Here is a 27434-nt window from a genome sequence, read left to right on the forward strand (position 1 = left end):
TTTTTTTTTTTGAGATGGAGTCTTGCTCTGTCACCCAGGCTGGAGTGCAGTGGTGCGATCTCACTGCAAGCTCTGCCTCCTGGGTTCACGCCATTCTCCTGCCTCAGCCTCCCGAGTAGCTGGGACTACAGGTGCCCACCACCATGCCCAGCTAATTGTTTGTATTTTTAGTAGAGACGGGATTTCACCATGTTAGCCAGGATGGTCTCGATCTCCTGACCTCGCGATCCACCCTCCTTGGCCTCCCAAAGTGCTGGAATTACAGGCATGAGCCACTGCGCCCAGCCAAGTAGATCTCATTTCTAATCAGTCCTTTGGAACTGGGGGTTTTGACATCTGGAGTGGGTCACTATAGTCATACTCGGGAGGGGAGGAAGCTGCTTTTCTTCTGTAACTTGGGAGAAGAGTTATTGAGAAGGGGGAGGTGGGAGGGAGATCCCAAAAGATGCCAGGACAGAGCATCCTGATGCAAAGAAATCCAAACCCCTAAAACTTCAGACAGGAGGGAACCTCCTGCTTGATTCTGGCAGACCCCAACACACAGCCCAGTCTGAAGACCTTTACAATGGAGCTCATCTTGGGACCAGGAAGGTTTTGAAAACAAGAAAGAATGGTCTTGATGACATGCCCTTCCCCCCATACCATCCCCCCATTTATGTTTCTATTTTGTTTTCATTCAAGTGAAGAGTCGGAAAATTTTCCCTAAGGGTTGGACAAAGAATTCTCTACTTGATTGCCTTTTATTTAAAAGAAAAAAGAAAGCCCTCCAAGTTCCAGCTTCTCTTCTTCCAGGGGCAAAAAGAACCACAGTGCCTCCTCCCTGACTGTGACCACTTGCCACGGCCTCTCTCTGGGCTCAGTTCTGACCAGTGCCCACTAGTGAGCTGCCATGCTAGCCTGGTGGCAGCCGGCTTGTTGAGATGATGGCTCCTGCCCTTATTTGGAATCGTTAACACATCAAAAGAATGCCGTTCAAATAACAACAGCAACAAAAGTATTTTGTGATAAATAAGGATATACAAACACCAATTATCATTTGATGAGGCTCACTGGCTGGATTTGGGTACATTAACCACTCTGCTTGAGGACAGCTGCCCTCAGTTAAATAAACAAAGCTGAGTGGTTGAGAACTGGAGCCTCCATCCAGATCCTGTGTAGTGTTTGCCCCATGGCTTAATGAGTTGCACACACTCCTGTTGGCTGTTCTTTTACCCATAGAGAAGACTTTTTCCTATAAAACCAGCTCCTCTGCTGGCTCTCCCCTCATCCTGGGAATGCAGAGGCTCCCCTTCTTGTGAGCAAGATTCCATCATCAAGAGAAGAGACATTAGGGACAGGATAAGGCAGCCACACCTACACCGTGCCCTATGGCTGTGCTTTCTCCAGCGCTGTAGTGTAGCTGGAGTTGGGGAATGTGCCAGTCTCCTGCAGGCCCCATCCCAAAGGGGTCTTTTCCTGTACCCCACCTTCTCCCCTTCGATCCTCTCTTCCCAATTGTGCAGCTCCCTTCACTCCAGGCCCTGTTCTGCCTTCAGGGCTTCCTGAGACCTGCAGGGTCTTGCCAGCCTTGGAGGGGCTCTGTTACCCCACCAGAAGTATCCTCAGCCCTAGAGTCATTGATGTGTGAACAGGGGCCATGACTGGCCTTTTCCTAACTTTCCCAGTCACCCTCCAGAGTTGGAAAATGCCTGTGGTAAACAGCAGTGTTGCTTTAAATTACTGGAAGGAGAGAAATGAGCTGAAGATCATTTTGACTCAGACCAGACAGCCTGAGCCACAAGGTGGGAAGGAAACACCCTGTGGCCACTTAGGCCTGGTTAGCCTGAGGGGTCAGCCAGGTGCCAGTGCATCCTACCTGCCCAGAATGCCCACACTCTGATGCTTGTTTTTCCTTTCAGAGATCTGAAACCTGAAAACATCCTGTTAGATGATTATGGTAAGTCTTTTCCTACTCGATAGCTGAGGCAAGCATCGCAACCCAGAGAAAGCAAAGGGCCTCCCAGGGATTCTCAGAGAGAGCTGGGGAGACTGACCACAGGCCCCACTCCCACTGCTCAGTGCTGGGTACCTGGAGAAGAGAGAAAGCTGTGAGCATGGACAGAGCTCCTGCTTGGTGAACAGGCAGTGTTCAGAGAGACATAGAAATTCAGAGTTTTTTTAATTCCCTTTGATCATAAGGCTCTAAGTGTTAAAATAACTTCTGGCCGGGCGCAGTCTCTACAGCACACTGAGCAAGGAGTCCAGAATTTCAGAGACACTGGGCAAATACTTAACTTCCACTAAGTTCTCCACCTTTCATCTTGTTTGCGAAATGGAAACAAAGCGTCCTGCCCTGCCCTGCCCACCCAGAGGGAAGAGGGTTGTGGCAAGGCTCCTACACGACAGCTTGAGAGGGAGTTGCTTGTCAGTCTAGCCAGCTGTGAATGTTTTAGGCATTATGCTTGTGCATTACCATCATTATTTTCTCTTGGCTGTGGACACTGAATAGCAAGAACAACCACAGTAACCTTCATAGCTGTGTAGCCTCACACCTGGAAAATAGTTCCTACACCTTTTTTTTTTTTTTTTTTTTTGAGACAGAGTCTCACTCTGTTGCTTAGGCTGGAGTGCAATGGCATGACCTCAGCTCACTGCAACCTCTGCCTCCCAGGTTCAAGTGATTCTCTTGCCTCAGCCTCCCAAGTAGCTGGGATTACAGGCATGCACGACCACACCTGGCTAGTTTTTGTATTATTATTATTATTATTATTATTATTATTATTATTATTTTTGAGATGTAGTTTTACTCTTGTTGCTCAGGCTGGAGTGCAATGGCGTGATCTCAACGCAGTGCAACCTCCACCTCCCCAGTTCAAGCTAGTCTGCTGCCTCAGTCTCCCAAGTAGCTGGGATTACAGGCATGTGCCACCATGCCCGGCTAATTTTTATATTTTTAGTAGAAAGGGGGTTTTGCCATGTTGACCAGGCTGGTCTCAAACTCCTGACCTCAAATGATCTGCCCGCCTCAGCCTCCCTAAGTGCTGGATTACAGGCGTGAGCCACTGTGCCTGGGTGATTTCCACACCTTTGATCTGACTAGATCTTCCCACCTGCACAGAGGTCAAGACAGCATCTCTGTGCCCATTTTACAGATGACAAAACTGAGCCTCAGGGGAGCCATCCTGCCAGAGTCACCCAGCAGCATCAGTGGGGAGCCGAGGGCAGAAACTGGGTCTTTTGCCAGCAGGCCCCACACCCTGGCAGTCCCCAGTAGAGGGAGGGGAGAAACTAGGTCGCTGATGACCTGAAGACAGGTCTGCATGGGCTACTGCCCTGTGGAGGGGCGGTCAGAGGGCCCAGGCCTGCCGCTGTCTCTGGATGAGCCCAGTGCCTCCCTTGGTCTCAGAACAAAGCCCACACTGCTCTTCTGCTGTCCCGACTATCAGCCCCCACCGAGCCAGGGAGTCCATGCAGCTACAGCCTGATGGGGTCTCAACACTGGCCCTTGCTGACATCTAGGCTGGAGGGGTGGGGATGGGGCCCTGCTGCCTGTAGGCAGGGAAGGGAAGGGGATGTGCTCCTTCCTGCGGGGGTAAGTTGTGGCTGTGACCCTGCCCAGGTGGGCCGTGGGAGGGACAAAGGCCGAAGTGGAGCTCAGCTCGGCGTCTCCCGCTCTCGGGGTCAGTGCTGGGCTGTGAGCTCAGATTCATCTCCAGGCTCTGCCGGGTCAGACCAGACATTTTCCCTTCTCATTTCTCTAAAGTGAAAAACAACCAACCTCCGGAGACCAGCAAGACAGGCCTGGGAGCTGCTTCCCAAATTGTTTTATAAATTTTTCCCCTTAAGCAAATTGTTGCAGAATGCCAAAAGGACCTCACATTTTTCCCATGAAGTAATCCCAGAACAAGCCAAGATTCTCTGTGACCTCAGCCTTCCAAGAAGCCCGTTCGGCCTTTGACTAGGCGGGTCGGTCAACGTCCAGCCGGGTCCAGGCGTCCTATTGCATCTTTATGTTCCACTCCTGAAGAGTGGGCGTTTTCCTGTGTCCTCCACACCTGCACTCTCCCGAGGGGCTTGTGGTCACCCTGAGATGGCAGATTGGGGTCCCTGTTGTCCCTGGACAGATGAGAGTGCCGAGAGCCCATGTGCCTTGCCCACGGGCGCACAGCAAGGCCCGGCGCCCACGCTGCTGTCCCGGGAACGCACTGACCCTGCTGTCCCCCTCAGGCCACATTAGGATCTCAGACCTGGGCTTGGCTGTGAAGATCCCCGACGGAGACCTGATCCGCGGCCGGGTGGGCACCGTTGGCTACATGGGTGAGTGCTGGGCTGCCTCTGTCAACGCACCCCGATACCCACTGGGGCCGCCCCTGCTCACTGCCAGCTGAGCCCCCAGAGCCTGCCCGCAGAGCCGCTTGCCTCTGTGCACTGCTGGTCACACGCAGAGTCACAGTCTCTGCGGGGCTGCTAGGGGCGGCCTTAGCCACAGGGAGGGGGAGCACAGAGGCCCCAGATGTGATGACTGCTCTGAGCTCTCTGCACTCCCAGGTCCCAGCCCCACCTGTGTCCAAAGCCAAGCCACTCTTAGGGGTCGGGGCCTCGCACACAGCGCTGCTAGGGGAGGCCACATTGAAGCAGAGGTCTAGGAGGAGAGACCCTTGAGAGGAAGGAGGTGATTCAGAAGAGCCCCCAAATGAGAGGCGCGCACAGCTGCTGCGTCACCAAGCATGATTCCAGCAGAGAGCAGCCTTGGGTTCCTGACGCCTTTCCTTAGTCTGCTCTGAGACCAGAGTCCTGGGGGTTGCAGGGAAGAGACCTAGAGTTAAGTCCTGTGCCCTAGAATCCCCCATCCAATTTGGGGCACGCCCTGGGCTTCCTCCTGTGCATTTCACATGCCTACCCTCCTTCCCCTGAGAGGCAGGGGCCCCAGAGAGCTCCGAGGACCAGGCACGCTGCCATCCTCTGGTCAGGCTGGTGCCAACAGCAGCTGCATGGGAGGTGTACTTTGTGCTAGAGGGCCCTTTTCAGATTGTATGACATTTGGCAACCTGTGGGGTGTGTGTCTGTGTGTATGTGAGTGTGTGTGTGCCCACGTGAATGCTGATTGACGAATGATAGGGATGTAGGCGGGTGGATGGATGGATGGATGGATGGACGGACGGATGGGATAGATGATGGATGGGTGGATGACAGATCTGCCTACCTGTGTGTGCATTTGCCTGGGTCTCCTTTTGCAGGGTGTTCCATGCATCTGTCTGCCCAGGCTTTTGTGTGCAAACCAGCACGTGTGTGGATGCGTTTCCCTCCAGACATACGTGCTGATGATGCAGAACTATCTTTTTTGTATTTCTATGGTGAATCTGTAATTCGCTTTATCAAAGTGGTAGACAAGACATAGCAAGAGATGGTTTGAATTACAGATAAATTTAAGATCATCTTTAATTTGGGTAGATACACCTTTATTCATTGAAGTGAATATACCAATGGCACCTGCTCTGTGCCAGGTGTCATACGTGTTACAGTAGTGACTAAAGTAGCTCATGTTCTAGGCGAGGGGACATCAAGAGTGCAGGACACCCCCATCCACAGTGGCCAGAGTCCTAAAGCTACAGTCAGAGTCCTTCGCGGGCACAGAGGAGAGTCATCAGGGCAGGCTCCCTGGAGAAGGTGGTTTCACCACAGTTGGCGGGGTAGGAGTTGGTGGCAGCCACTGTCCCAGCCATGAACCTCCAGGCCTTCTGTGAACAGCGCCACCAGCTGTCTCCCCACTCCTCACTCCTCTCTCCTCTCCTCTGCCCCCAGCTCCAGAGGTCCTGAACAACCAGAGGTACGGCCTGAGCCCCGACTACTGGGGCCTGGGCTGCCTCATCTATGAGATGATCGAGGGCCAGTCGCCATTCCGTGGCCGCAAGGAGAAGGTGAAGCGGGAGGAGGTGGACCGCCGGGTCCTGGAGACCGAAGAGGTGTACTCCCGCAAGTTCTCCAAGGAGGCCGAGTCCATCTGCAAGATGGTGAGTTCCTGGTGGCCAGATGCCACCCTCAAGCTGGGGGCTCCCCTCCCTGGGCCTGGCCCCAGTCTGTCCCCAAAACAGCAAACAGGCTGAAGGGACAGGGATCTGAGCATGCTAGGGTGTGGTGGGGGGTACAGCCCACCAAGCTAGAGCTGAGGGCACTCCTTGCTGCGGACTGGGGTGGTCAGTGGAGGCTTCCAGGAGAAAGTCTGGGTGGGGCAGGGACACCCAGGAAGCAAGGGAAGGGGGGTGAGGGGAATAGTGTGGAACACCCTCACATCCAGCCTGTGGGGGTCTGCACAGGGCGGAGAAGCGGTGGTCTGAGCTGGTGCTCTAGACACAAAGCAACCTTGAGTCAAGCCCCTGCCCCTGCCCTTGGGCCTCCTGCTCCCTCCACCTCTGGATCCCAAGGTGTTGGTTTAAGACGAAGAGCTGCAGGGGGTAGGGGTGATGATTTCAGTCTTTAAACATCTTATAACAAAGTTTTCCACCACTAGATGGACTGCTGGTCACGCCAGCCTGGCTCCTGCGTGGCAGGGTCTAGAAATAGTGAGGTCTGACCCACTCAAAGGCAGGGCATGGTGGGAGTGATGATTACACAAGCTGGGTGGGTGGGGCCAGATGTGGGGACTGGAAGCCAGATAAAGGAGTGACAGGAGCCATTGGAAGTGGGGGATATGGGAGTGGAGTCTGCCCGTGCCCGCCCTGCCCCTGGGCCCCCCGACACCGGCCCTCAGGCCCTTTCCTGGGAACCAGGACTAGTGGCTTTTTGGGGAGATGGCTACTTCCTGCTCCTGCCTGGCTCTCAGCCCCCAAGTCCAGCCGTGCCCCCTTGGGGCCCTCCTCCTCATGGTCCCCAGCACAGCTGTGCTGGCACACCCACTGCAAGCAGCTGCCCTCTAATGCCACCCTTACAGGGACAGGAAGGGCCAGAGCACCCAGCTCCACACTTGCCAGCCAGACTTCCTCTTCTTTCCCTGGAGCCCCATGTACCCGGAGCCACAGATGGGCAGGCCGGGTCTGGGAGGGGGGAACCACACTTCCTACCCCTCTACATCTGCAGGGACTTTGGGGCAGGTTCAGCGTGTGCGTTGACAACCCAGGCAACTCCCAGAGTTTAGGAAGCAGCAGGCCCGGGAGTTGATTAAAAGTTGCAGTGCTTCTGCTCAGGAAGACCTGAGGCTGTGCTGCGAGCGGCCCCAGGAGGGTCTGGCTCAGCTCCTCACCCCAGAGGCCCCTCTCCTGCAGCCAAACACCTCTGCTCGGCCCCTTCCTATCACCAGCCTCATCCTCACATCACAGAGCTGTGGGAAGAAGGCCTGTGTGTACAGCAGACCCATACCCTAACCCCATAGCTGTTGGCCCGCTGTGAGCTGGGGCCTCAGGGAAAGCCACATCGTCATCGCAGCCAGGGCTAGGGTGGGGGAACCAGAGGAGCAGTGCACCACTGGTCGAGTACATGGAAACGTGGGTGCGAGCCATACTTGGCTGTCTCATTGGGAGATATCTGTCAGGTGCGACAAAACTAGACAAGGGAAAGAAGACAGGGTCAGACAGCCGTGGGCAGAGCATCACCAAATGTCCCAGGTCAAGGCCAGGCAATCAGAGAAGCAGGTCTTGAGAGATCTCAGCAGGGATATGGGACATACTAAGAGGATGACGAGGTGGAAAGGGCCCCAGTCTCACCCCCGGACCCCAGTCACCCACCTTGGCCCTGGCTTTGGAGCTGGGATCTCCTGCGGCACCCTGGACCAGGGCGCTGCTGTCCCTCTGCTGCCCCCTGGTGGACACTGAGAGAAAGCCTGCTGCTCCCAGAGGACCTGTCTGGTGGGTACAAAACCACTGTCCTCTGGAAGCCTCTGGGCTTGCTGCGGCTTCCCTTACAAATGATCTTGGGTCTTGGGAGTCTGGTCTTAGGCCTCCTTCATGCCCTTGACTGCAGCATCTCTGGCATCCAGACCTACCTTGTCCCCTCCAGCTGGCGGCAGCTCAGGACACTGCAGAGCCTGACTTGCCAGGAGAGCTCACAGGCCCCGGGTTCACAGGGCTATTTCTAGGCTCTGGTGGCTCCTGCCCAGCCTACCCAAAAGGGCCCCTCCACAATCAGCAAGGAAGCTGGTCTCTGGCCCCCAGGTCTGTCCCCCATTCTACCTTAGCAGCCACAGAAGCCGCTCCCCCTCCTCTGGAGCCCAGAAATTCACACATCTCACTTCTTTTTCCCCTGAGCCCAGTCCATGGGCCCAGACCTCAGCCTCCATCTTCCCCAAGCCTCCGCTCAGTCCCAGCACTGGGCCTTAGTCCCCCTCCAGCTCCCTCTTGCCCTTCAGCCATCTTGGTCTCACTTGTCCTTCCAGCCCATCTGTACTCCTCTTCCAGGAAGCCCACTCTGCCTGCCCCACCCATCCCAGCTCACACCTTCTCTTCCTCTTACTTCTCCTGGTGTCCACCTGATAGCATGGTTGCAAACTCCTTACCTGACGACATGGCTGCAAACCATTGACCGGATGCCAGGGTTTCAAACGGCAACATGTAGGTGGGTGTTTGGTTCAGCCTGCACAGGGTGTTTCAAAAGAAGTAAATGGTAGGTTCATTGCCAAGATTTAAAAATGTGGAGATTTCATATAATAACCTGGATTTTCTGGCTTCTCTTGAAAAGCAGAAGCCTCAGGCCCTGGTTGCCGTCCCACCTGGCAGGAGCTGACACATAGCCTGGCCCGGCTCACCTAGCCCACCCCTCGCCTTTCTCGCCCTCGTTTGTGCCACCTTCCTGGCCAGCCACTGCAGCCTCTGCAGAAGGAGACTTGCCTCTGAGGGACTACTTAGAACAGTGCAGCACCTGGGCCCAGCCCAGCCCAATGCTTGAGCTTTGTTAAACAGTGAACCCCCCAGAGAGAGAAACAGAGGCATGAGCACCAGACCCTGAGCTGCCAGCCTGGTGGCCCATGGGGGCATTAGAGGGTGACGCTGTGAGCGACTGAGCTCTCTGCTTAGTCCTTTCAAGGGTGGAACCTGGTGCCGGCCCTGATACCACCTTCGATTCCTTTGTTTGGGGGGCAGCCCCCTCCAGACCCTGAGACCCAGGAGGCCGATCTGGCTACTCACTCTCCCCAGCATCCCCAGCCAGCGCAGCGCCTGCCCCACAGCAGCCGGCAGGAAGTGTACGTGGGATGAATATGAGCAAAGCGCACGGGGCACTGGGAAAAACAAGGCTGCGCCCCTCCCCCCATGCAGGCTGCTCCTCCAGATTTTAGCCACAAAGCAGACATTTAGTAGACACCAACTGCATACAGGTGCAGCACTCAGTGGGGCAGAGGAGAAGAGAGAATCACAAGGCTGGGGCGCTGGGAGTGCGGGTCAGGGGCCGGGGCCCTGCAGTCATGTGGCCGGCCACGGCCAGCTGAGGCCCCCTGCATGGGTCCAGCCCTCTGGCCTCATTCATAGCCACATCCCATCTCACCCAGGTGTCTGCTCCCAAAGCCTCTTCCTCTCCTGGTAACCCTCCTGCCTCTTGGTTCTGATGAAGACACTCCCCTACCTCAGCCATCGCTGGCTCCTTCTACCTCCCGATGAAAATCCTACCACCTGACCCGGCCTTCAGGATCCTCCATCATCTCCCCCGACCCGCCCCTCTCCCTGGCCGGTCTCTGATCCGCCATCATCTCCCCGACCAGCCCCTCCCCTGGCCCATCTCCGCACCCTCCCCCTGCTCTCTAAGTCAGACGTGTTTTGGATATTCCCCAGACACCCTGCACGCCCTGCCACTCTGCTTTGCTGGCGCAGTTCCTTCTACCTGTGTACCCCTCCCCATACCCACATCTTGAAAGCCTATCTGTCCTACAAGACTCAACTCAAATACCCCTTCCCCATGCAGCTCCCTGACCTCCAGCTGGCAGCCAGCCATGCCTCCTGGCCCCGGGGTGCCCGATCTGTATCACCTTGATGTGTCCTCTGAGCATGATTAGCCCCCCATGAGTCTGAGCACTCCTAGAGGCCAAGTCCCTCGGCCGTGTCTTCTCTCTGCCAGGAAGGGGCTCGCACCCAGGAGGTGCAAGTCTGCAAATTAGCCGAGTATGTGAACAAAAGAGAGCTATCGACGCAGTCCTTGCCTTTCGTTGCTTACCCTACACAGAAGAGGTGACATTGACTCGACACCCATTAATGAGTGCCCACCATAACCCAGGAACGAGGTCTGTAGTCCTGGGAGAAACACAAGATTCCTGCTCCCCTGGCCCATCAGGCATCTAGTCAGGCTGTGAAGGTGTGAGCACAGATGCATGCCAAGACTCAGAGGCAGCCCTGAAGCGAGACCTTTGCAGGATGGGGCAGCATGTCTTGGGTGCCTGTGCATGGCACAGACACTGTGGAGGCAGGAGGTTCAGGCAGGAGGAGAGGCCCAGTGGCTTCATGGGGCTCTCTCTGTTTCAGCTGCTCACCAAAGATGCAAAGCAGAGGCTGGGCTGCCAGGAGGAGGGGGCTGCAGAGGTCAAGAGACACCCCTTCTTCAGGAACATGAACTTCAAGCGCTTAGAAGCCGGGATGTTGGACCCTCCCTTCGTTCCAGACGTGAGTAGCACCCCCCAGCCCCCAGCAGCTCCCTTCGCAGGGTACCCAGGGCTGCCCCCCAATGCTGCTTCACAGTGAGCTGGTGTAGAGTGTGGGGCACATCGTGTCTTTGTGGGGACCAAAGAGTCCCCTCCCAGCCACTCCTTGCCTAAGCTGCAGATGAACTTCACGCCAGGCAGTGCAGAAGAGGCATGGGCTGGGGAGCCCACACTGGCTTCCAAAGACTTGGGCACTTTCCCGGGTCTGGGAGTCCGGGACAGATTCCTTCTAAGCATTCGTTTCCTCCCTGACCAATGAAGCCAGTAACACTCACGCCTCCCGCCTGCCTGGGAGATTTGAGGGTGAAATGAGAACTGAACGGGGAATGCTTCCAAGAGCATTGAGGGCCACCACGTTCAGTTCAGCGTGCATGTGTTGAGCACCTACTGCAGACGCCAGGTTCTGGGCCAGGCAGGAACAAAAGAGGCCCCTCCCCCAGCAGCTTACATTGCAAGGAGTCGTGTCTTCCCAGGAGGTCCCCAGGTCCACCAGTCGGTGTGTGAGGCAAGATTCCAGCTGAGGTAGAACTGTCCTTGAAAGTCCCCCGCACGGTCAATAAATCATGAGCTCTCAGCTGGATCAGAGGCCCAAGAGAGGCAGACCAGGCAGAGGCTGGGTAATCTGTGTGGGATACGAGCTGTGAATTCGGGGCCTGCTCTGTGTGAAGTCAGGGAGTCAGAAGCCAGGAAGGCCTGCTGTGTCTCAGCTCCTGCCACGCTCCCACAGATGACCCCTTGCTGGCAGTGGGGGCTGGGCCGGGGCTGTGGAGGCCATGGGAGCAGTGGTGTGCTGCAGGCGAATTACCGCATCTCTGGAGAGCTCATATGCACATCTCTTCCCAATTCCGTGTCCAGTGGCTTTGCGTCGGCAGCTTACAGTAGATCCCAGTGGTGGCATCTGCACAGCAGCAATTTGCAAATGCTACAAATCAGGGCCTCTGCATCCCCCTCCCGCAGAACCAGTGGTTATCACTTACCAGTACCGCGCTGAGTGGAGACGGGTGGGGACCGTCCTTGGAACTCTGGCACTCCCTGTAGGTGGGGTTCCCCTGGTCTTCTGGGACAGCAGCGGGCTTGGGAAGCTGCTGGGTGCAGATCAGTATCCATGGCAACCACACCACAGCCCCTGTCCGGCCAGGGGGGGTGTGATGGGTAATCAGGGAATGCTTTTTGGAGAAACACGGGGGCCACTGAGAATGTAAAGAGTAGGGCCAGGCATGGTGGCTCATGCCTGTAATCCCAGCACTTGGGAAGGTTGAGGCAGTCGGATGACCTGAGGTTAGGAGTTCGAGACCAGCCTGACCAACATGGTGAAACCCCATCTCTACTAAAATACGAAAATTAACCGGGCGTGGTGGCACGCACATATAATCCCAGCTACTCGGGAAGCTGAGGCAGGAGAATCGCTTGAACCCAGGAGGCAGAGGTTGCAGTGAGCTGAGATTGTACCACTGCACTCCAGCCTGGGCAATAGAGCGAGACTCCATCTCAAAAAAAAATAGCGAAAGTCACTGAATGCTGCAAACTCAATCTCCAGATGAGCTTGAGCAGGCAGGGGGAGAATGGTAATCACAGCATTGCTCTCGACCCTGGCTGCCTGGGGAACCACGGGGGGAGCATGAGCAACACTCGCCTTGGACCCAGCGCCCAGGGAGGCTGGGGTAAGACTTCGGCTTTGGGAGTTCTGAAACCTCCCCTGCTGATTCTAGTGTGCAGCCAGGGTTGAGAGTCACTATTAGGAGAAGTGCCACGCGCAGGGGGTGTGTTGTTTATTTATTGTTTGTTTTCAGTGTCAAGGGCTTTGGGAGTGGCCACTCCTTGTTTATTCCAGGAAACCACATAGCATGACTGCATGAACATCATGGTTGTGCCACTGGGCTGATGTCCGAAATTGGAGAGGATGCGGGCGCCCAGATTGGGGGTGTGGCAAAGGTTTGGAACCCGGGTGGCCATCCTTGTGGCCTCTGGGCTACCTGTTGCTATGGTGATGGGCTGAGATTAGTCATGGCATTGGAACTATTTCTCTACCTTCCAGCACACTCCAGGTCCCATGCCAGGCCCCAAGGGAGATCCCACGGCGCACAAAACGGTTGGTTGTTTCCTACATGGAACTTCCAGTCTGAAAAGGAGGAGGGTTGTCAGCAAAACCCCTTAAATACAAGTAGAAATATGAGTCACAAGAGAAGAGAACAGGTAGCCTTAAGGAAGATTGGAGAGTAACAGAGCCTCCGTGCGTGCACCCAGGCACGGCTGGAGAAGAGTGCTCTGGGCCCCAGAAGCAGCGTGTGGAAGGAGGCGGCTCTGAGGATCAGGGCGACTGACTGTCCTGCTTTGCCTGGGACTGTCCTGCTTTTAGCACTGAAAGTCCTGTGTCCTCAGGACACAGGGACAGTTGGTCACTCTGGGAGTGACGCTGGCCATCTCGAATCAGGGCATTAGGAGGATGAGGTAGCAGAGCCCCACAAGGCGCACAGCCTGACAAGGTGCACAGAGCAGCCCGCCAGTGCCCTCCTCCCCCCACGGTGTACCCTCTGGCCCAGGGCCCCTATTCCTGGCATCTGAGTCCTCAGGTGAGCAAAGGCTGCAGGCCCTGGAGTGTGAAGTCACTGTGAGCTGGGGACTTTGCCTTTTCCCCACTGGCCCTCCCCAGGCTACATGCCAGCCCCCCACAGTCGTCCCTGCCAGCCCCCAATGGTCATCCCCACCAGCCTCCACAATTGTCCCCACACCACTGTCAGGGCTGCTGCCACGTTCCTAAACCACAAGCGCTGTTAGTGACATCATCTTTTCACTTCCGTTGACACTTTTAAAATAAAATCAACGTATTTTAAAAGGAAACCTTTGCAAGGAAATAATAGCCATGAAAGAGGGGTTTGGGTGTGCAAGATAACTTCCTGTTCCATTACAGATTTTTAAAATACGCTCATTTCTTAACATTCCTCTGCAAGCCACCCAGGGCCAGTTTCGTGAGCTTGACCTGGGCACCCCCTAGGGCACCCTGGCCCCACACCTGGCTCCGTGCCCTCTGTTGCCATCTTAAAATTCTAAATGTGCAACATGGGCCCTGCGTTTTCATTCTGCGCTGGCCGCGTGAATGATGTGGTCCTGCTTCCAGCTAAAAGTCCGCTGAGTTCCACTGTGGCGTGCACCCCGGGCTTTGGGAACGAGAGAAGGGTGGCAGCTCAGCACCCGGACACCCCTGCCCCCACCCCTGCTTCCACCCACATGCACTTGGGCCCATGGTTTGCTCTGCTGGGGACAGCATGGCCTCGAGCCTTGAGCTGGAGACCAGAGCAGACCGGAGGGGAGAGTCCCAGAAAGTGCCGAGCCCTGAGACCATTGCTAGAACCTTCCTGGCATGGCGGAACCCTCACTGAGCTGGTGCACTGATTCACAGCCTTCGAATTAGCCACATGTCAGGAGACTGTGAGCAGGAGGTAGCCTCTACCCTCCGGTGACAGATGTGTCACCAGGTCTAGGGATCCCTTGGCACCCCACCTGGGGCCGTCTGTGTAAAGGCCTCATCTCCAGAGCCTCTGGGAAGCCTCCCCACACCAACCTTGAACTCTTAGAGGGCAAGGTCCACCCAGGTTCATCTCTGCCCTGGCATAGAGCAGGCCCCCAGTGCACAGTTGAGGGATGAGTAAGGTAAAAGATATGCCCTGGTACAATAATAATATCAGCTCCCAGTTACGGGCGCCAGGCTCGGTGGCCAGCACTGACAGCAACCGCAGCGAGGGACCTCGTTGTCCCCATTTTGCCAGTAAGGAAACAGGACACAGGCCTCAGGGCATATGAGACTTCCCCAGAGTTCATAAGCCCCACTGCTAGGACTGCAGCCCATGTCTGTCCCGTACTGGTAAGGGAGCGATGGCAAAAGGAGCCCTGGACTGGGTACCCAGGTGCCCCGAGCTCTTGTGTCACCCCTGCCAGGGTCCCTTTCATGGATCTGAGGGAGGGCGGCACTCTCACCTGGAGGGGTCCTGCAAAACGCAACCACAGGCCATCATCCGAGGTGGACAGGAAGCCCAGCCAAGCCACTGGGGCCAACCCCTCCCCTGGACTCACCTGCCCCGAGCCACACGCCCTCCAGCCACCACCCGCAGCAGTTCTGGGGGTGGGTCCTGGGCAGACTCCCCTCTGCTCCCCCGTTAAAGCCCCAAGGCCTAGGCTTGGGGCCACTGGAGCCGCAGGCAGGACACATGTGTGACCAGCCCTGTGCCCCTGGCAGCCCCGCGCTGTGTACTGTAAGGACGTGCTGGACATCGAGCAGTTCTCCACTGTGAAGGGCGTCAATCTGGACCACACAGATGACGACTTCTACTCCAAGTTCTCCACGGGCTGTGTGTCCATCCCATGGCAAAATGAGGTGAGCGGGGTAGGCCACTTGCTTGGCACTGGTTGGGAGGGAGGGACTGACGAGGGGAAGGAGGCGTCAGGAATATGAGTTTGGCGGCAGGAGGATGAGCGTGTGGTTTCTGTTTTCTCCATGAAGGCAGCACATAAAAGCTGTCAGTGGCCAGGCAGGGAGCTGTGGCCACCACGGGCCAGTCATTGAGGGGGAGCCTCGCCCAGCCCCTGAGACCTGGAAGGGTTGTGGCTCATGGGCAGGTGAGGCCAGGGGAGGGGTCAGCCGCAGTGGCTCTGCTGCTGGGCTTCCTGACCACCCCGGGTGACGGCCTGTGGTTTTCTCACGGCCCCTCCAGATGATAGAAACAGAATGCTTTAAGGAGCTGAACGTGTTTGGACCTCATGGTACCCTCTCGCCAGATCTGAACAGAAATCACCCTCCGGAACCGCCAAAGAAAGGGCTGCTCCAGAGAATCTTCAAGCGTCAGGTGAGACACCTGTGCCTGGCGAGTCCCGGCGTCAGCCCCGAGACCCCTGGCTCACTTCCATGGGAAACCAGAAGACCCACAGGAGAGACCCTCGGAGGGCTCGGGAGTCTGGGGCAGTAGCAGCCTGGGGGGTAACTGATATGTCTGAGGCCCCTGACACCCACTGCAGCTGATGGGATCCCCACGGCAGAAGGGCAGAGCCAGCCTAAATTCACCCTCCCTCTGGGTTTCTCCACCTTGACACTATTGGCACCTGGGGCCAGTTAATTCCTTGTCACGGGGCTGTCCTGTGCATCACAAGATTTGAGGCAGCAAGCTTGGCCTCCACCCACCAGATGCAGCAACACCCCATTCCCCAGTCATGACAGCCCATAAAAGCGCCAGACATTGCTGAATGTCCTTGGGGGCACAGTCACCCCTGGTTGAGAACCGCTGCCCTCTCTGGTCCTTATGAAGCCTCAGTCATGTAAAGACTGAACATCATAAGCTCAGGGAGAACTGGGGGTAGAAGCTGACCCCGCAGAACTTTCCAGCTTCTGGGATGGCCCCCATCCAGTGCTGTGCCCTCCAGCTGGCAGCCAGAGGAGACAGGGCTGTTGGGAAACGAGTCAGAGCCTGGCCCTGGGTAAGGGCTGGTGTGAGCCAGTGGAGGAAATGCCGGGGAAGGGCCCCCACCTCACCCCACACCATGAAGGGGGCCACCATACACCCCATCTTGGCCTGGCCCTTGAGGAAGCTGTGGCCCAGTGTACCCATCCTGGAGCCTCGGAGGTTCCCCCACCTGGTTCTGCTCCTTCCTCCCTTCGCCAAAGAGCCAGCTCCAGGATAGGCACACTAGGCCAGTGATAATATAAAAATATAACACTTCAATGCTTCCATCAAGTAAAATGGAAGTTCTAGAAAGAATGACCTCTCCCTCCCTTCACGGTCGGGCACGCTGAGAACACCCTGGGTCCTAGAAAGAGAAATTACCATGTAGTCTCACAGACCCGGGTTCAAACTCAGCCCTGACACTTCTTGGTTATGTGGAAACTTACGGAACCTCTCCCGCCTCAGTTTGCCTGCCTGAAACATCAGGATAGAAATGCCTGCTGCCTAGAGCCATGGGTGGCGGCCCTTAGCGCGGTGTGGGCATCAGCACCTGTGAAGTAAATGTTCCTTGCCTCCCTCCTCCTCCCCTCTGCAACATGAAGGGCCCATCACACACGGGATGCAGAGGGAGGGCCCGAGGAATGGGAACGACCACGCATCTTTCCCAGGTGGGCCCTCGCTAGAGCCCTTTGCATACGAGGCCCCATTGTATCCTCCCAGCCACCCTTTGCGGAAGCTGCTCTTCTCCTGTGTTACAGGAGAGGAAACTGGGAGATGGAATTGCATGCCCAAGGCCACTCTGCGAGGGAGAGGCAGACTGAGAATTCCAGCCCAGGCAGTGTAACCCTAGGCCTGCAGGCTTAAGCAAGGTGGATATTATGGGGGGGCCGCCTCCACCCTGATTGGAGGTTCTGTTAATTCCTTGGCTCTTCCCATTTACCAGATAAAGCCCTGTGCCTCCAGGGGCGGCCCTTGCACCTGGCTCTGAGGGGAGACTTCCAAAGGCCATGAAAAGCAAGGGTTAGAGCTGGTGGGGGCAGCCCCTGCCCCTCCCCAGGGCTCCCAGGACTGACTTCTGTTCTCTCCATCCCGTCTCCCCCAACCCCAACCCCAGCATCAGAACAATTCCAAGAGTTCGCCCAGCTCCAAGACCAATTTTAATCACCACATAAACTCAAACCACGTCAGCTCGAACTCCACCGGAAGCAGCTAGTTTCGGCTCTGGCCTTGAAGTCCACAGTGGAGCCAGCCCAGACCTTCTCCTTAGAAGTGGAAGTGCTGGAGCTTCTGCTCTGGTGGGGCTGCCAGGGGAGCCCCCCAGGAGCTGGGGAAGGAGGCCGTCCATCCCGTCGACGTAGAACCTCGAGGTTTCTCAAAGAAATTTCCACTCAGGTCTGTTTTCCGAGGCGGCCCCAGCCGGGGTGGATTGGATTTGTCTTTGGTGAACATTGCAATAGAAATCCAATTGGATACGACAACTTGCACGTATTTTAATAGCGTCATAACTAGAACTGAATTTTGTCTTTATGATTTTTAAAGAAAAGTTTTGTAAATTTCTCTACTGTCTCAGTTTACATTTTGTATATTTGTATTTAAAGAAAGTGAGACTTTGAGGGTGTATATTTTCTGTGCAGCCACTGTTAAGCCATGTGTTCCGAGGCATTTTAGCGGGGAGGGGTTTACCAAAAAAAAAAAAAAAAAATGTGACTCAAGACTTCCAGAGCCTCAAATGAGAAAATGTCTTTATTAAATGTAGAAAGTGATTCACACTTCACCTTTAAAGGATTGCTTGTATTTACCCACATCTATCCCTGGAGCCATTTCCTCACATTGGTATCACCCTTCTGTCGGCTTGGAACGATCTGAATTAAATGTTCCAGACACACGTGGGACTTCTCCCTCCCAGCCAGAATGTCCTCTCCTGGGGCCCTCGGAGTCGTCTGGGCTGAGCCCTTCTCCTCAAGGGGTACGCCAAGCCACCGTTGCACCCACCTCTGTCTGTTCTTCCTTCCGGAAGCAGCTGGCACGCAGATCCAGATGTTTACAGCCAGGGGGGCGATGGGCCTCTTTCCTCCTAAGCAGGTCCTGACTGCTAAAGCCAGTTGTTTTCAAGAGGCTTGCATTGGGGGATTTTTGTTCTATTTTTAACAGAAGCATAGGATCATAAAGATTCGTCAGGAAACCCCAAGTGTCCCAAAGCCTCAGGGCCCGTGGGAGCATCAGGAGGTGAGTCCGTGCACTCATCCTAACGGAGCACCGCTGAGTCTGTAGCGGGGAGGGAGGCTGGCCCAGGGACCTGGCGTGTCCCTGAAACGTTCACAGGGTTTCGAGACCTTCACAGCCCCACCAATGTGCTGGCCCCTGTGGCACGGATGGGGCAGTCTCTCCGGGCAAACGAGAGGCCCAAGGAGAGACCGGGCCACCAGAGAGCTCAAGACAAAGTCACCCAGGAAGGTGGGGCAGAGGCAAGATCTATCGGACACTTCAGAGTTTCAGGCAGGAGCACCCAGAGGACTTGGTGGCTTTACCAGCCCAGGGGACTCTGAAGGCAGCCCCTAGACCCTTGTAGCAGGGCTGTCCATCCCCAGGGAGCAGCTGGCCACCTCCTACTGCCTCCATGAAGTGACCAGGGGCCAGTCTGCTCCCACCTCCCGTCCAGGACAGGGTGAACATTTGATCTCACTGTCCCCTGCCTGGCTGAGTCCCTGGTATCTGACTCTGCCACCCAGCAGCTGCCAGGGTCTCTCACCATGCGGACCCTGCCCTGGCTGCACCTGCACCCCCTGTCAAAGTGCGGACTCACAGGCTCCACCCCAAACCACAGAATGGGAATGCCTGGGAGTGGTGCCTAGGAACCTGCATCTTGTAAAAGCTCACCAGATCACTCTGATGACCCTGGAGTGTGAGCACCCCTGGAGTGTGAGCACCCCTGGAGTGTGAGCACCCCTGGAGTGTGAGCACCCCTGCGGTGGCCGTCAGCGGGGCTTTGAGGGTGATCGTCCCAAACACATTTTTCTGGGTGACGCAGGCAGCATTGGAGCATGAGTCATGGGGAGGACAGTCGTGAGCTCACCAGCCGCGAGGCCCGGTTTCCATGCCTTCCCCCCGGCCTCTACCCCTGGGTCCTGGCCGTGCTGCTGACAGAGTCCTGGCCTGTGGCACCGATCATTTTGAGGTCCTTTTACAAAGAAATGGGGGAGAAGAAGTAGCTGGGCTTCCCTCAGATCTTTTTAATGCAGTATTTTTTTGTTCAAGACCAGCTCTGGTTTTATGAGGCTCCTTCCATTACCTTTCTTGGGCTGAATACAAAACAAATACAGCCATATCCAAGTTTTCCAAGGAAGTGGAAAGCTCTTTGAACGGTATTTTAAGATCCTCAAGCTCTTGCTGAACTTCCTTTTTTGATGAAAAGAAGGACCGTCGTCCTAGGACGGTCACCAACCCAAGCCACCACCCCAGCCACCCATCCAGGAGGTTGGTTCCTCTTACCCAGTTCATAGCAGCTCAGTCCTTACCAAATGGATTCTTGGTGTTGGAAAGCAGCCTCTTTTTATTCCTGAAAACCAGTGCCCTGTCCGTTTGCAGTAGAGAATCCCCAAGGAGCAAGAAAGATGACAGAAGTGTGGCTGCCATGTTTCTAGGTCACGAGAGCTCTGGTGGTACTATCACAAGACCTGTGCGTGGGTTCTATGATAACTTCAGTCTTCCATCATGTTCACCACCAGCCCTTCCTGAGTGCCCAGAGGAGATGGGGGCAGAGTCACTTGGCCTATTAAAGCCTCCTATTCCTTCTGGCTCATGCATTGCTTTGTGGCAAGAGAAAGGAAGTCTTTAGACCAGTGCCCTTCTCCCTATTGAGTCCCCAGTCCTGTCCCTTCCCCTCCTCTAACCTTGTTTTCTATAGCCACTTTTTTTTTTTTTTTTGAGACAAGAGCTTATTGTGTTGCCTAGGCTGAAGTGCAGTGGCATGATCCTGGCTCACTGCAGCCTTGAACTCCTGGGCCCAAGCTGTCCTCCTGCCTCAGCCTCCTAGGTAGCGGGGACCATAGGCGTGCACCACCATACTCAGCCTAATTTTTTAAATTTTTTTGTAGAGACGGGGGTCTTACCATGTTGCCCAGACTGGCCTCGAACTCCTGGACCCAAGCTATTATCCTGCCTCAACCTCCCAGAGTGCTGAGATTATAGGTGTGAGCCACTGTCCCTGGCCTATAGCGGTCATTTTTTGAAAAGGTATTTTAAAATTAAAAGCAAACATCTTCCGCGCATCCACCTGTCCAGGATAAGGCATATTTGGACAGTGAACGGATTTAACTCTCTTGAATGCATTTGAGCTCTTCACCGAAGAGCCTTGCTTGCTCCAGGCATGACATTGTTTTCACCAGATGTTCACTGACTTCGTGCCTTCGAGGTGAGACATGGGGTCTCTTAGAAGCGTCTCTGCATCTGCATTTCAGGAGATGAGCTGCTGTCCCTGGTGGACAGAGGCGGCCTCTGCCGTGGTCACCATGATGACCTACAAGTGTTTATTGAGTCCCTTGGGGGCACCCAGAATACCACCCAGAATAGCACCCAGAATAGCAAGAAGACCCAGTCCCTGCCTTGCGGAGGATGCACTCGCACCCCACAGCAGCCCATTCTCGCCTCTTCCTTGGCCAGGAACCCAGGGCTCCAGGGCTGCTCGCTGCTGCTGTGTCCTGCGCAGCCACAGGAGGCTTCCTGAAAGGCATTGCTCGGAGGGGCGGGAGCGGGGAGGCCTGGCCTGCCCCACAGACACAGCTGTGCGGCCTGGGTCATACACACATCGGCAAGCGGCTGCCGAGACAAATCGTGGTGGGGAGTCCTGGGGACACACACAGCCTTTGCATTGACAGCATCGTAGGATCAGAGCCCAGGTGAGCCCCTGGGGATACCAAGGCCTTCCCTTCCCGAAGCTGGGAAATCTCCATGCCTCTCCTGGGAGCCTGGCCCCACTGTAGAAATCCCTCCTCTTCCTCCACACTCTGTCCTTTCCCCAAAGGCTCGGTTGTCAGTTCCAGCTACCCATCGACTTCCCCACTGAGCCGCTACCCTCAAAACGGAGGGGGCACTGCAACCTCCTTGAGCCTGGCATCCCAGGCCTTGCCAGAGGGGACGGTGGCTTCCTGGATAATCGGAAATCTCTGAGAAGAAGAGGAAACGCCTGAGTGACACTCTGCTGTCCTCTGGGGTCCCCTGGTGTGCATGCACATCCTTCTGAATACCTGTATTTCCAAGAGGTGGTCTCCTGCTTTCATAATCCAACACTCTGAGATGGGATCTTCGAACTGTTTAGCCCTGGCTGTGGAAAGATAGTGAGTATGAAGAATTTGTGCATTTGGAAGTGACATCGCTGTGTGAATTACGAACACAGAGAGCTTCCATCTTCCTGATCACAATAGACCATGATCGCAAAGGCTCCTCTCCCAGAGACCCCTTCTGCACCTGCCCTCCCCCCACCACCACCCAGCTGTTGAAGCTCAGCGTGTGCAAGTCAGACCCTGCACAGGCCGGGGGTGTCTCACCTAAACGTAAAGGCTTGTGCCAGAGACAGTGATTGAAAACATTTGAAAAGCCAGCTCTCCCCGGCAGAGAAAGACACTTCCCCCGAAGTGGAATCTAGATGTCTTTCCCCAGTCCATCAAGAAGTCATTTTTGTAACAGTCCCTAAGCAAGTGTTCTCAATTAGAAGAGTTTAGTGGCTGTTGGTGTTGTTAAATAATAATAATCCTTCTAGCATCCAAAACTTTCTAATTTTTTCAGGGAGATTTGGACATTAATGAATGGAAACTTCCATGGTGGCGGTCACTCCTGAAGGCAGCGGCTTCCATTCTCCCACTGCTCTCACTCTGTGTGTTCCGTCTACCATGTCACAGTGCCGCTGGATCTAGATGGAACCGCTCTTGTTGTTTTTAAAAGAGAAATAAATTCCTTAATTGAAATAGCATCTCTCTCCTGCTGCTGAGCTCTTGTTCTGTTTCTTCTGCATACGACAGCTGTCCCCAAGATACCTGTGGCCTTTGGGTTAACCCTTTCCTAAGGTTGACAGTGGAACCCACCCAAATCCGGACCCCACACCGACCACCCCCTAAACTACCCACAGATGGCCCAGCTCCAGTGGGCAGGGCCCAAGAAAACCTGAATTCTTACCAAGCCATTGGCTTCTGATCTCAAGCCCAGCAAATGGTTCTAGAAGTGCTCTGGCCACTTGGCACCGAGGAGGAGCTGGGCGACAAGGGTTCGAGTCAGTGCCAGCACCATGACACCAAACGGCACGTTTGTAGGTCCCACCACCCGGTTTTATACAGAAGAGGCAGGCAGAGGGAGCCATTGTGGCTGTCCAGGCTTCACCATGCCAGGCACAGGCTGGCACATGGGGCAGCCAGTGAGGCACAGTGGCCCTTGCACTTCGGAACAGGGATTCCCGATCTGGGACCCAAGACCTCTTCTGTCTCCCTCTACCTGCTCGCCTTAGCTGTTAGAATGAGCAGGGCTTACTCTGAGATGTTCATGTTTAAAATAAAGGTAAAAATAAAAAACAACAATAAATAGAATGAGCAGGGCTTGGACTCAGCCGACACCCTACTGATGATATCACCGTAAACAGGCCACTCTGAGCCTCGGTGTCTTCATCTGTAAATGGGATCACACCTCAGTGATGGGGCTGCTGGAGGATTCAGTGGGAACTCGTGTGCCACCTAGCACAGAGGCCTTGGCTTTGAGCAGAGGCCTGGCCTTGACCTCACACTCATTCACACCCAGCCCTGCCTGGAGCCACACTCCAGCCAGGCCTGGAGCCTGGGGAAGAATCTGCTTACTGGGGGACCCTGTGGAACTGTACAGAGAGAAAGAGGGGCCGGCTGGCAGTGAGGGAGGGATGAGGAAGGGGCTCTCCCAGGATAGAAGAATGGAGGGAACTCATGGCCGAGGATTTGCCAACCATGTGGGAAGCCTTCAAGGGCAGAAGACAGTGGTGGAGCAGGAAATGCTCTGATCTCAGAACAGGGACGGGGAGGATCTCCCCGCAGGGCCCAGCTGTGTCTCTGGGGCTTTCACCACTCCAGAACCTCCACTGCCCAAGCCAGCCTCCAGGCAGACAGAAGCTGCCATCTCCCCTGGGACAGGCAGGGTGTCAGCGGGAGAAACTCCAGCCGCATGACTCCAGCCCCCACTCACCATTTACACTGCCCTGCCCAGCAGCTTTGGCCCCTTCCCAGGCAGATGGAGTGGGCTGGGCAGGAGGAGCACCCACCTCTCACCTCCACACCTTTCAGGCCCATGCCCATCCTGTCCACACCAGACAACCGTGGATTTGGTGAGGGGACCAAAAGAACCTCCATCTAACTCATTTTCAGGAAAGGCTCAAAGCCATCATCCCCAGGCCCCAGAGAGCTCCAGGCCAGAAGCCCTCTGGGAGATGGTCCTTAAGGCCGTTGGGATCCACCTGCCATCCCCAGAGACCGTGAAGAGGAGGGAGAACTGGGGCCCTGGGAATAGACCCTTGAACCACAGCATGGCAGGGCTCCTGGTACCACTTTGCCCAGAAGTTCGCCAAGCCAAACATTGCCCAGGCATGGGCCAGTTTTCATGGGGACTTGGCTTAACTGTCTTGGGGGAAAAAGCAGGAAAAACCCATTCAGCAGGCCATGGGGTGAGTTCTAGAGTTTGCACTCTAGAGGCATCAACTACTGGCAGGTAAACCAGAAGGTGCAGAAGGCAGCACCTTTCACGCTTGAGGAGTTCTGACTCACTTGGCATCTTGATAAACTAGAATCTGATTTGGCGGTTCTGGGGTAGGGGACAGTCTGCACTTCTAAGTACTCCTGGGTGAAGCCACTGGTCCTCAGACAACACTTTGAGTAGAGAGGCCTTAGAAAGCCCCAAACCTGGTCAGGCACCGTTTCTCATGCCTAATCCCAGCACTTTGGGAGGCCAAGGTGGGCAGATCACCTGAGGTCAGGAGTTCGGGACCAGCCTGGCCAACATAGTGGAATCCCGACTCTACTAAAACTACAAAAATTAGCTGGGTGTGGTGATATGCACCTGTAATCCCAGCTACTCGGGAAGCTGAGGCAGGAGAATCCTTTGAACCCGGGAGGCGGAGGTTGCAGTGATCTGAGATTGCATCACTGCATTCCAGCCTGGGGGACAGAGTGAGACTTTGTCCCCCCCAAAAAAAAGAAAAAAAGAAAAAAAGCCCAAACGGAATGGCAGGCTGGGTCTATAGTCAAACCAGGTCCTGCATTCTGTGGTACAGAAGTTTTATTAATACTCACCAACATTTGCCCAGCCCTTGAGGGGAGCTGATACCAGTAGTTTTCAAAGTCTGACACCCTCACCCCTACAGGCAGCAGCAGCAGCAGCAGCCCTGTGAACTTCTGAGAGATCCAGATTCCTGCTCCCTGCACCAAGCCTATTGAGTTAGGAGTCTGGGTAGGATCTATGAACAGGACCCCCAGATGACAGGTGCACACTCCAGTTTGAGGCCCACTGGTTTACAGAGCACTTTCATCTCATCGAGAACCCTTAGGGCAAAGCAGCCGCTGGTCTCCTTGCTGACGGCTTTTCAGAGTCACAGAGGGCTGAAAAGGGCGAGGCTCTTACCTGCAAATGGAAGCAGGTGGGTACAATTGGCTACCACTGTTCTTAAACAAAAGGAAAGAGGATACGACATAGAATCCTACTGTTGTATTTTTAATGAAGAGATAAACCAAGAAAAGGAAAAAATTTTCCTATAGGGAGAAGGAAGCCACCAGGGTAGGAGAGTGGGAGATAGATATAAAAGCCCGTCTGCTCAGAAATGTGCCTTGTCTTATAGATTTGACTTTGCAAGCACGTGTCAAAACACAAATCCAGACCCAGTGGGGAGAGACCTATTTGAAAGATTTTTGCAAGGGAGGAAAGTGGCTACTGCAACAGGGGCTGGGATGGAGACCACTGTAAAATGGAGGAGGCTTTACCATGCCATCTGCAAGGGTCTTGAGGGTTAGGTGGAAAGATGATCTCTTTTGTAGAGAGAACAAGGCTAGAAAGAGCCAGGTGTGGCAAGTGGGATGCAAGGGTGATATGATCAGATAAATAGATCAGAAAATGTCACCCTGAGGCGGTCTCTGCTCTGGAGGGGCTGCCTGCAGGCTCAGGCTGAGAGTTGGTCAAAGTTTAGGGTCCAGGAGGAAGGAGTGAAACTTACCTAAGTCTGGCTAGCAAGCATTTTGTTTCCATGGATCAGTGGGAACAGGCCATTCCGCTAATCATTTATGAGGCAAAGAATGGAAATTTGGAGGGTCTGTGACTGGCCTTTCATAGATAAATAAGGGGGACATCCCTGGGCCTTATGGAAGTCTGATGTGGTTGGCTATGTCCCCACCCAAATCTCAAATAGTAATTCCCATAATTCCCACATGTTGTGGGAGGGACCCAGTGGGAGGTAATTGAATCATGGGGACAGGTCTTTCCCATGCTGTTCTCATGATAGTGAATAAGTCTCATGAGATCTGATGGTTTTATAAAGGGGAGTTCCCCTGCACACACTCTCCCTTGCCTGCCACCATGTAAGACGTGCCTTTGCTCTTCCTTTGCCTTCCACCATGATTGTGAGGCCTCCCCAGCCATGTGGAACTGTGAGTCCATTGAACCTCTTTCCTTTATAAATTACCCAGTCTTGGGTATGTCTTTATTAACAGCATGAGAACAGACTAATGCAAAGTCATATGGGGAAAGGTGGTTTTTTGCAGCATGTTGTTTTCCTGGACAACAAAAGTGTGAGGATAATCTCTTGTTTTGGCTTTTTGTTGTTGTTTTGTTTTGCTTTATGAGACAGGGTCTTACTCTGTCACCCAGGCTGGGGTGCAGTGGTGCAATCATGGCTCACTGCAGCCTCTAACCCCTGGGCTCAAGCAATCCTTCCACTTCAGCCTCCAGAGTAGCTAGGATTACAGCTGTGTCCAACCACACCCGGCTAACTTTTTAAAGATTTTTGCAGAACTGGGATCTCATTATCTTACCCAAGCTGGTCTTGAACTCCTGGCCTCAAGGGATCCTCCTGCCTCAGTCTCCCAAAGTGCTGAGATTACAGATTGAGCCATGGCACCTGGCAAGGGGAATTCCTTTAACCTTCACTGTTTTCCAGGAGCACTGGGCTCAAATAAAATTCAATACTGTCATATGTAAATGTTTTTGATAATTGTAAAACAAAACTAAAAAGTTTTTATAGCAGCCCCTATAAACCAAAAGACAAATGGAACAAACAAATCTGTTCATATGCAGGTGGTGGTATAATCACACAGAGACCATCCCCAAGTGACTTTAAGGCACTGAAATGTGACTGTAGGTTCCCTCTATGTCTGCCCTAAAGACAAAAAGAGCTGCCAAAAAAGTCTTAAGCCATTTTCAGTAAACACATTGTCAGTAATAACATCGATGTTATTATTCCTCAACTAATATATATTATAGGGCAAAACATGTAATTCTGTTAATGTAATTAAGAGCAAAGATTTTTCAATGTAAGAAAAAAATAAAAAATAAAATAACATCAAAGAAGAAAAGCCTTTTAATCCATCCCAAAATAAGCTTTCTCTTTATAAAATAGGCATCCATGAGAACTTTGGCTCCTTGAGACACCATTGGCTCCCCGTGAGTGTTCAGGACTATTTCCTGGCCACAGGAGATGGAGGAGTACTGGACTTGGATGATGGGGGAGGTTCCTCCCAGTTCCAACAGTCTGCCAGACTTCATTCAGTCTGCAGCTCATTCTGTCTTTGCCTCCCACTTTGCCTCCCTTTTATTTTCTTTTTGATATAGAATTGCCATTTTGGCCGGGCGCAGTGGCTCACGCTGCAATCCCAGCACTTTGGGAGGCCCAGACAGGCGGATCACAAGGTTAGGAGTTCGAGACCAGCCTCACCAACATGGTGAAAACCCATCTCTACTAAAAATACAAAAATTAGCAGGGCGTGATGGCGCACGCCTGTTGAGCCTATAATCCCAGCTACTCAGGAGGCTGAGGCAGAGAATCGCTTGAACCTGGGAGGCAAAGGTTGCAGTGAGCCAAGATCATGCCACTGCACTCCAGCCTGGGCAACAGAGCAAGACTCTGTTGCAAAAAAAAAAAAAAGAATTGCCATTTCTAAAAATAATAATAACAAATGAAGGGATGAATGAAGGGTGAAAAATACTGGGGTTACCATTTACATTGTACTCTAGTACTTCTTGGAGTTATGCTATTCAGATGTTCTAGGATGGATGGATGACTGAATGGATGGGTAGAAGAAAGGAATGAAGGAGGGAAGGAATGTGGGAAGGAAGGAAGGAAGGAAGGAGGGAGGGAGGGAGGGAGGGAGGAAGGAAGGAAGGAAGGCAGGCAGGCAGGCAAGGAAGGAAAAGGAAAGGAAGATCCA

At 54.3% G+C, this 27434-nt stretch overlaps 1 protein-coding gene across 3 annotated transcripts in view; it reads left to right on the plus strand.

Moving 5' to 3' along the window:
* The window catches only part of GRK5 (G protein-coupled receptor kinase 5), a 261434-nt gene extending 239459 nt beyond the window's left edge, over positions 1–21975 (plus strand). For all 3 annotated transcript variants that reach the window (XM_017849762.1, XM_017849761.1, XM_017849760.1), the window contains 7 exons: positions 1899–1936; positions 4207–4296; positions 5782–5990; positions 10416–10553; positions 14823–14960; positions 15298–15429; positions 17135–21975. In XM_017849762.1, coding sequence (XP_017705251.1) covers positions 1899–1936; positions 4207–4296; positions 5782–5990; positions 10416–10553; positions 14823–14960; positions 15298–15429; positions 17135–17233 — 844 coding nt within the window. In that variant the 3' untranslated portion in view covers positions 17234–21975. The remainder of the gene's footprint in view (positions 1–1898; positions 1937–4206; positions 4297–5781; positions 5991–10415; positions 10554–14822; positions 14961–15297; positions 15430–17134) is intronic.
* The last annotated feature ends 5459 nt before the right edge of the window (positions 21976–27434 follow it).

This window comes from Rhinopithecus bieti, unplaced genomic scaffold (assembly GCF_001698545.2).
Source record: "Rhinopithecus bieti isolate Rb0 unplaced genomic scaffold, ASM169854v2 scaffold_33066, whole genome shotgun sequence".
In the NCBI taxonomy this organism is placed as follows: Eukaryota; Metazoa; Chordata; class Mammalia; order Primates; family Cercopithecidae; genus Rhinopithecus; species Rhinopithecus bieti.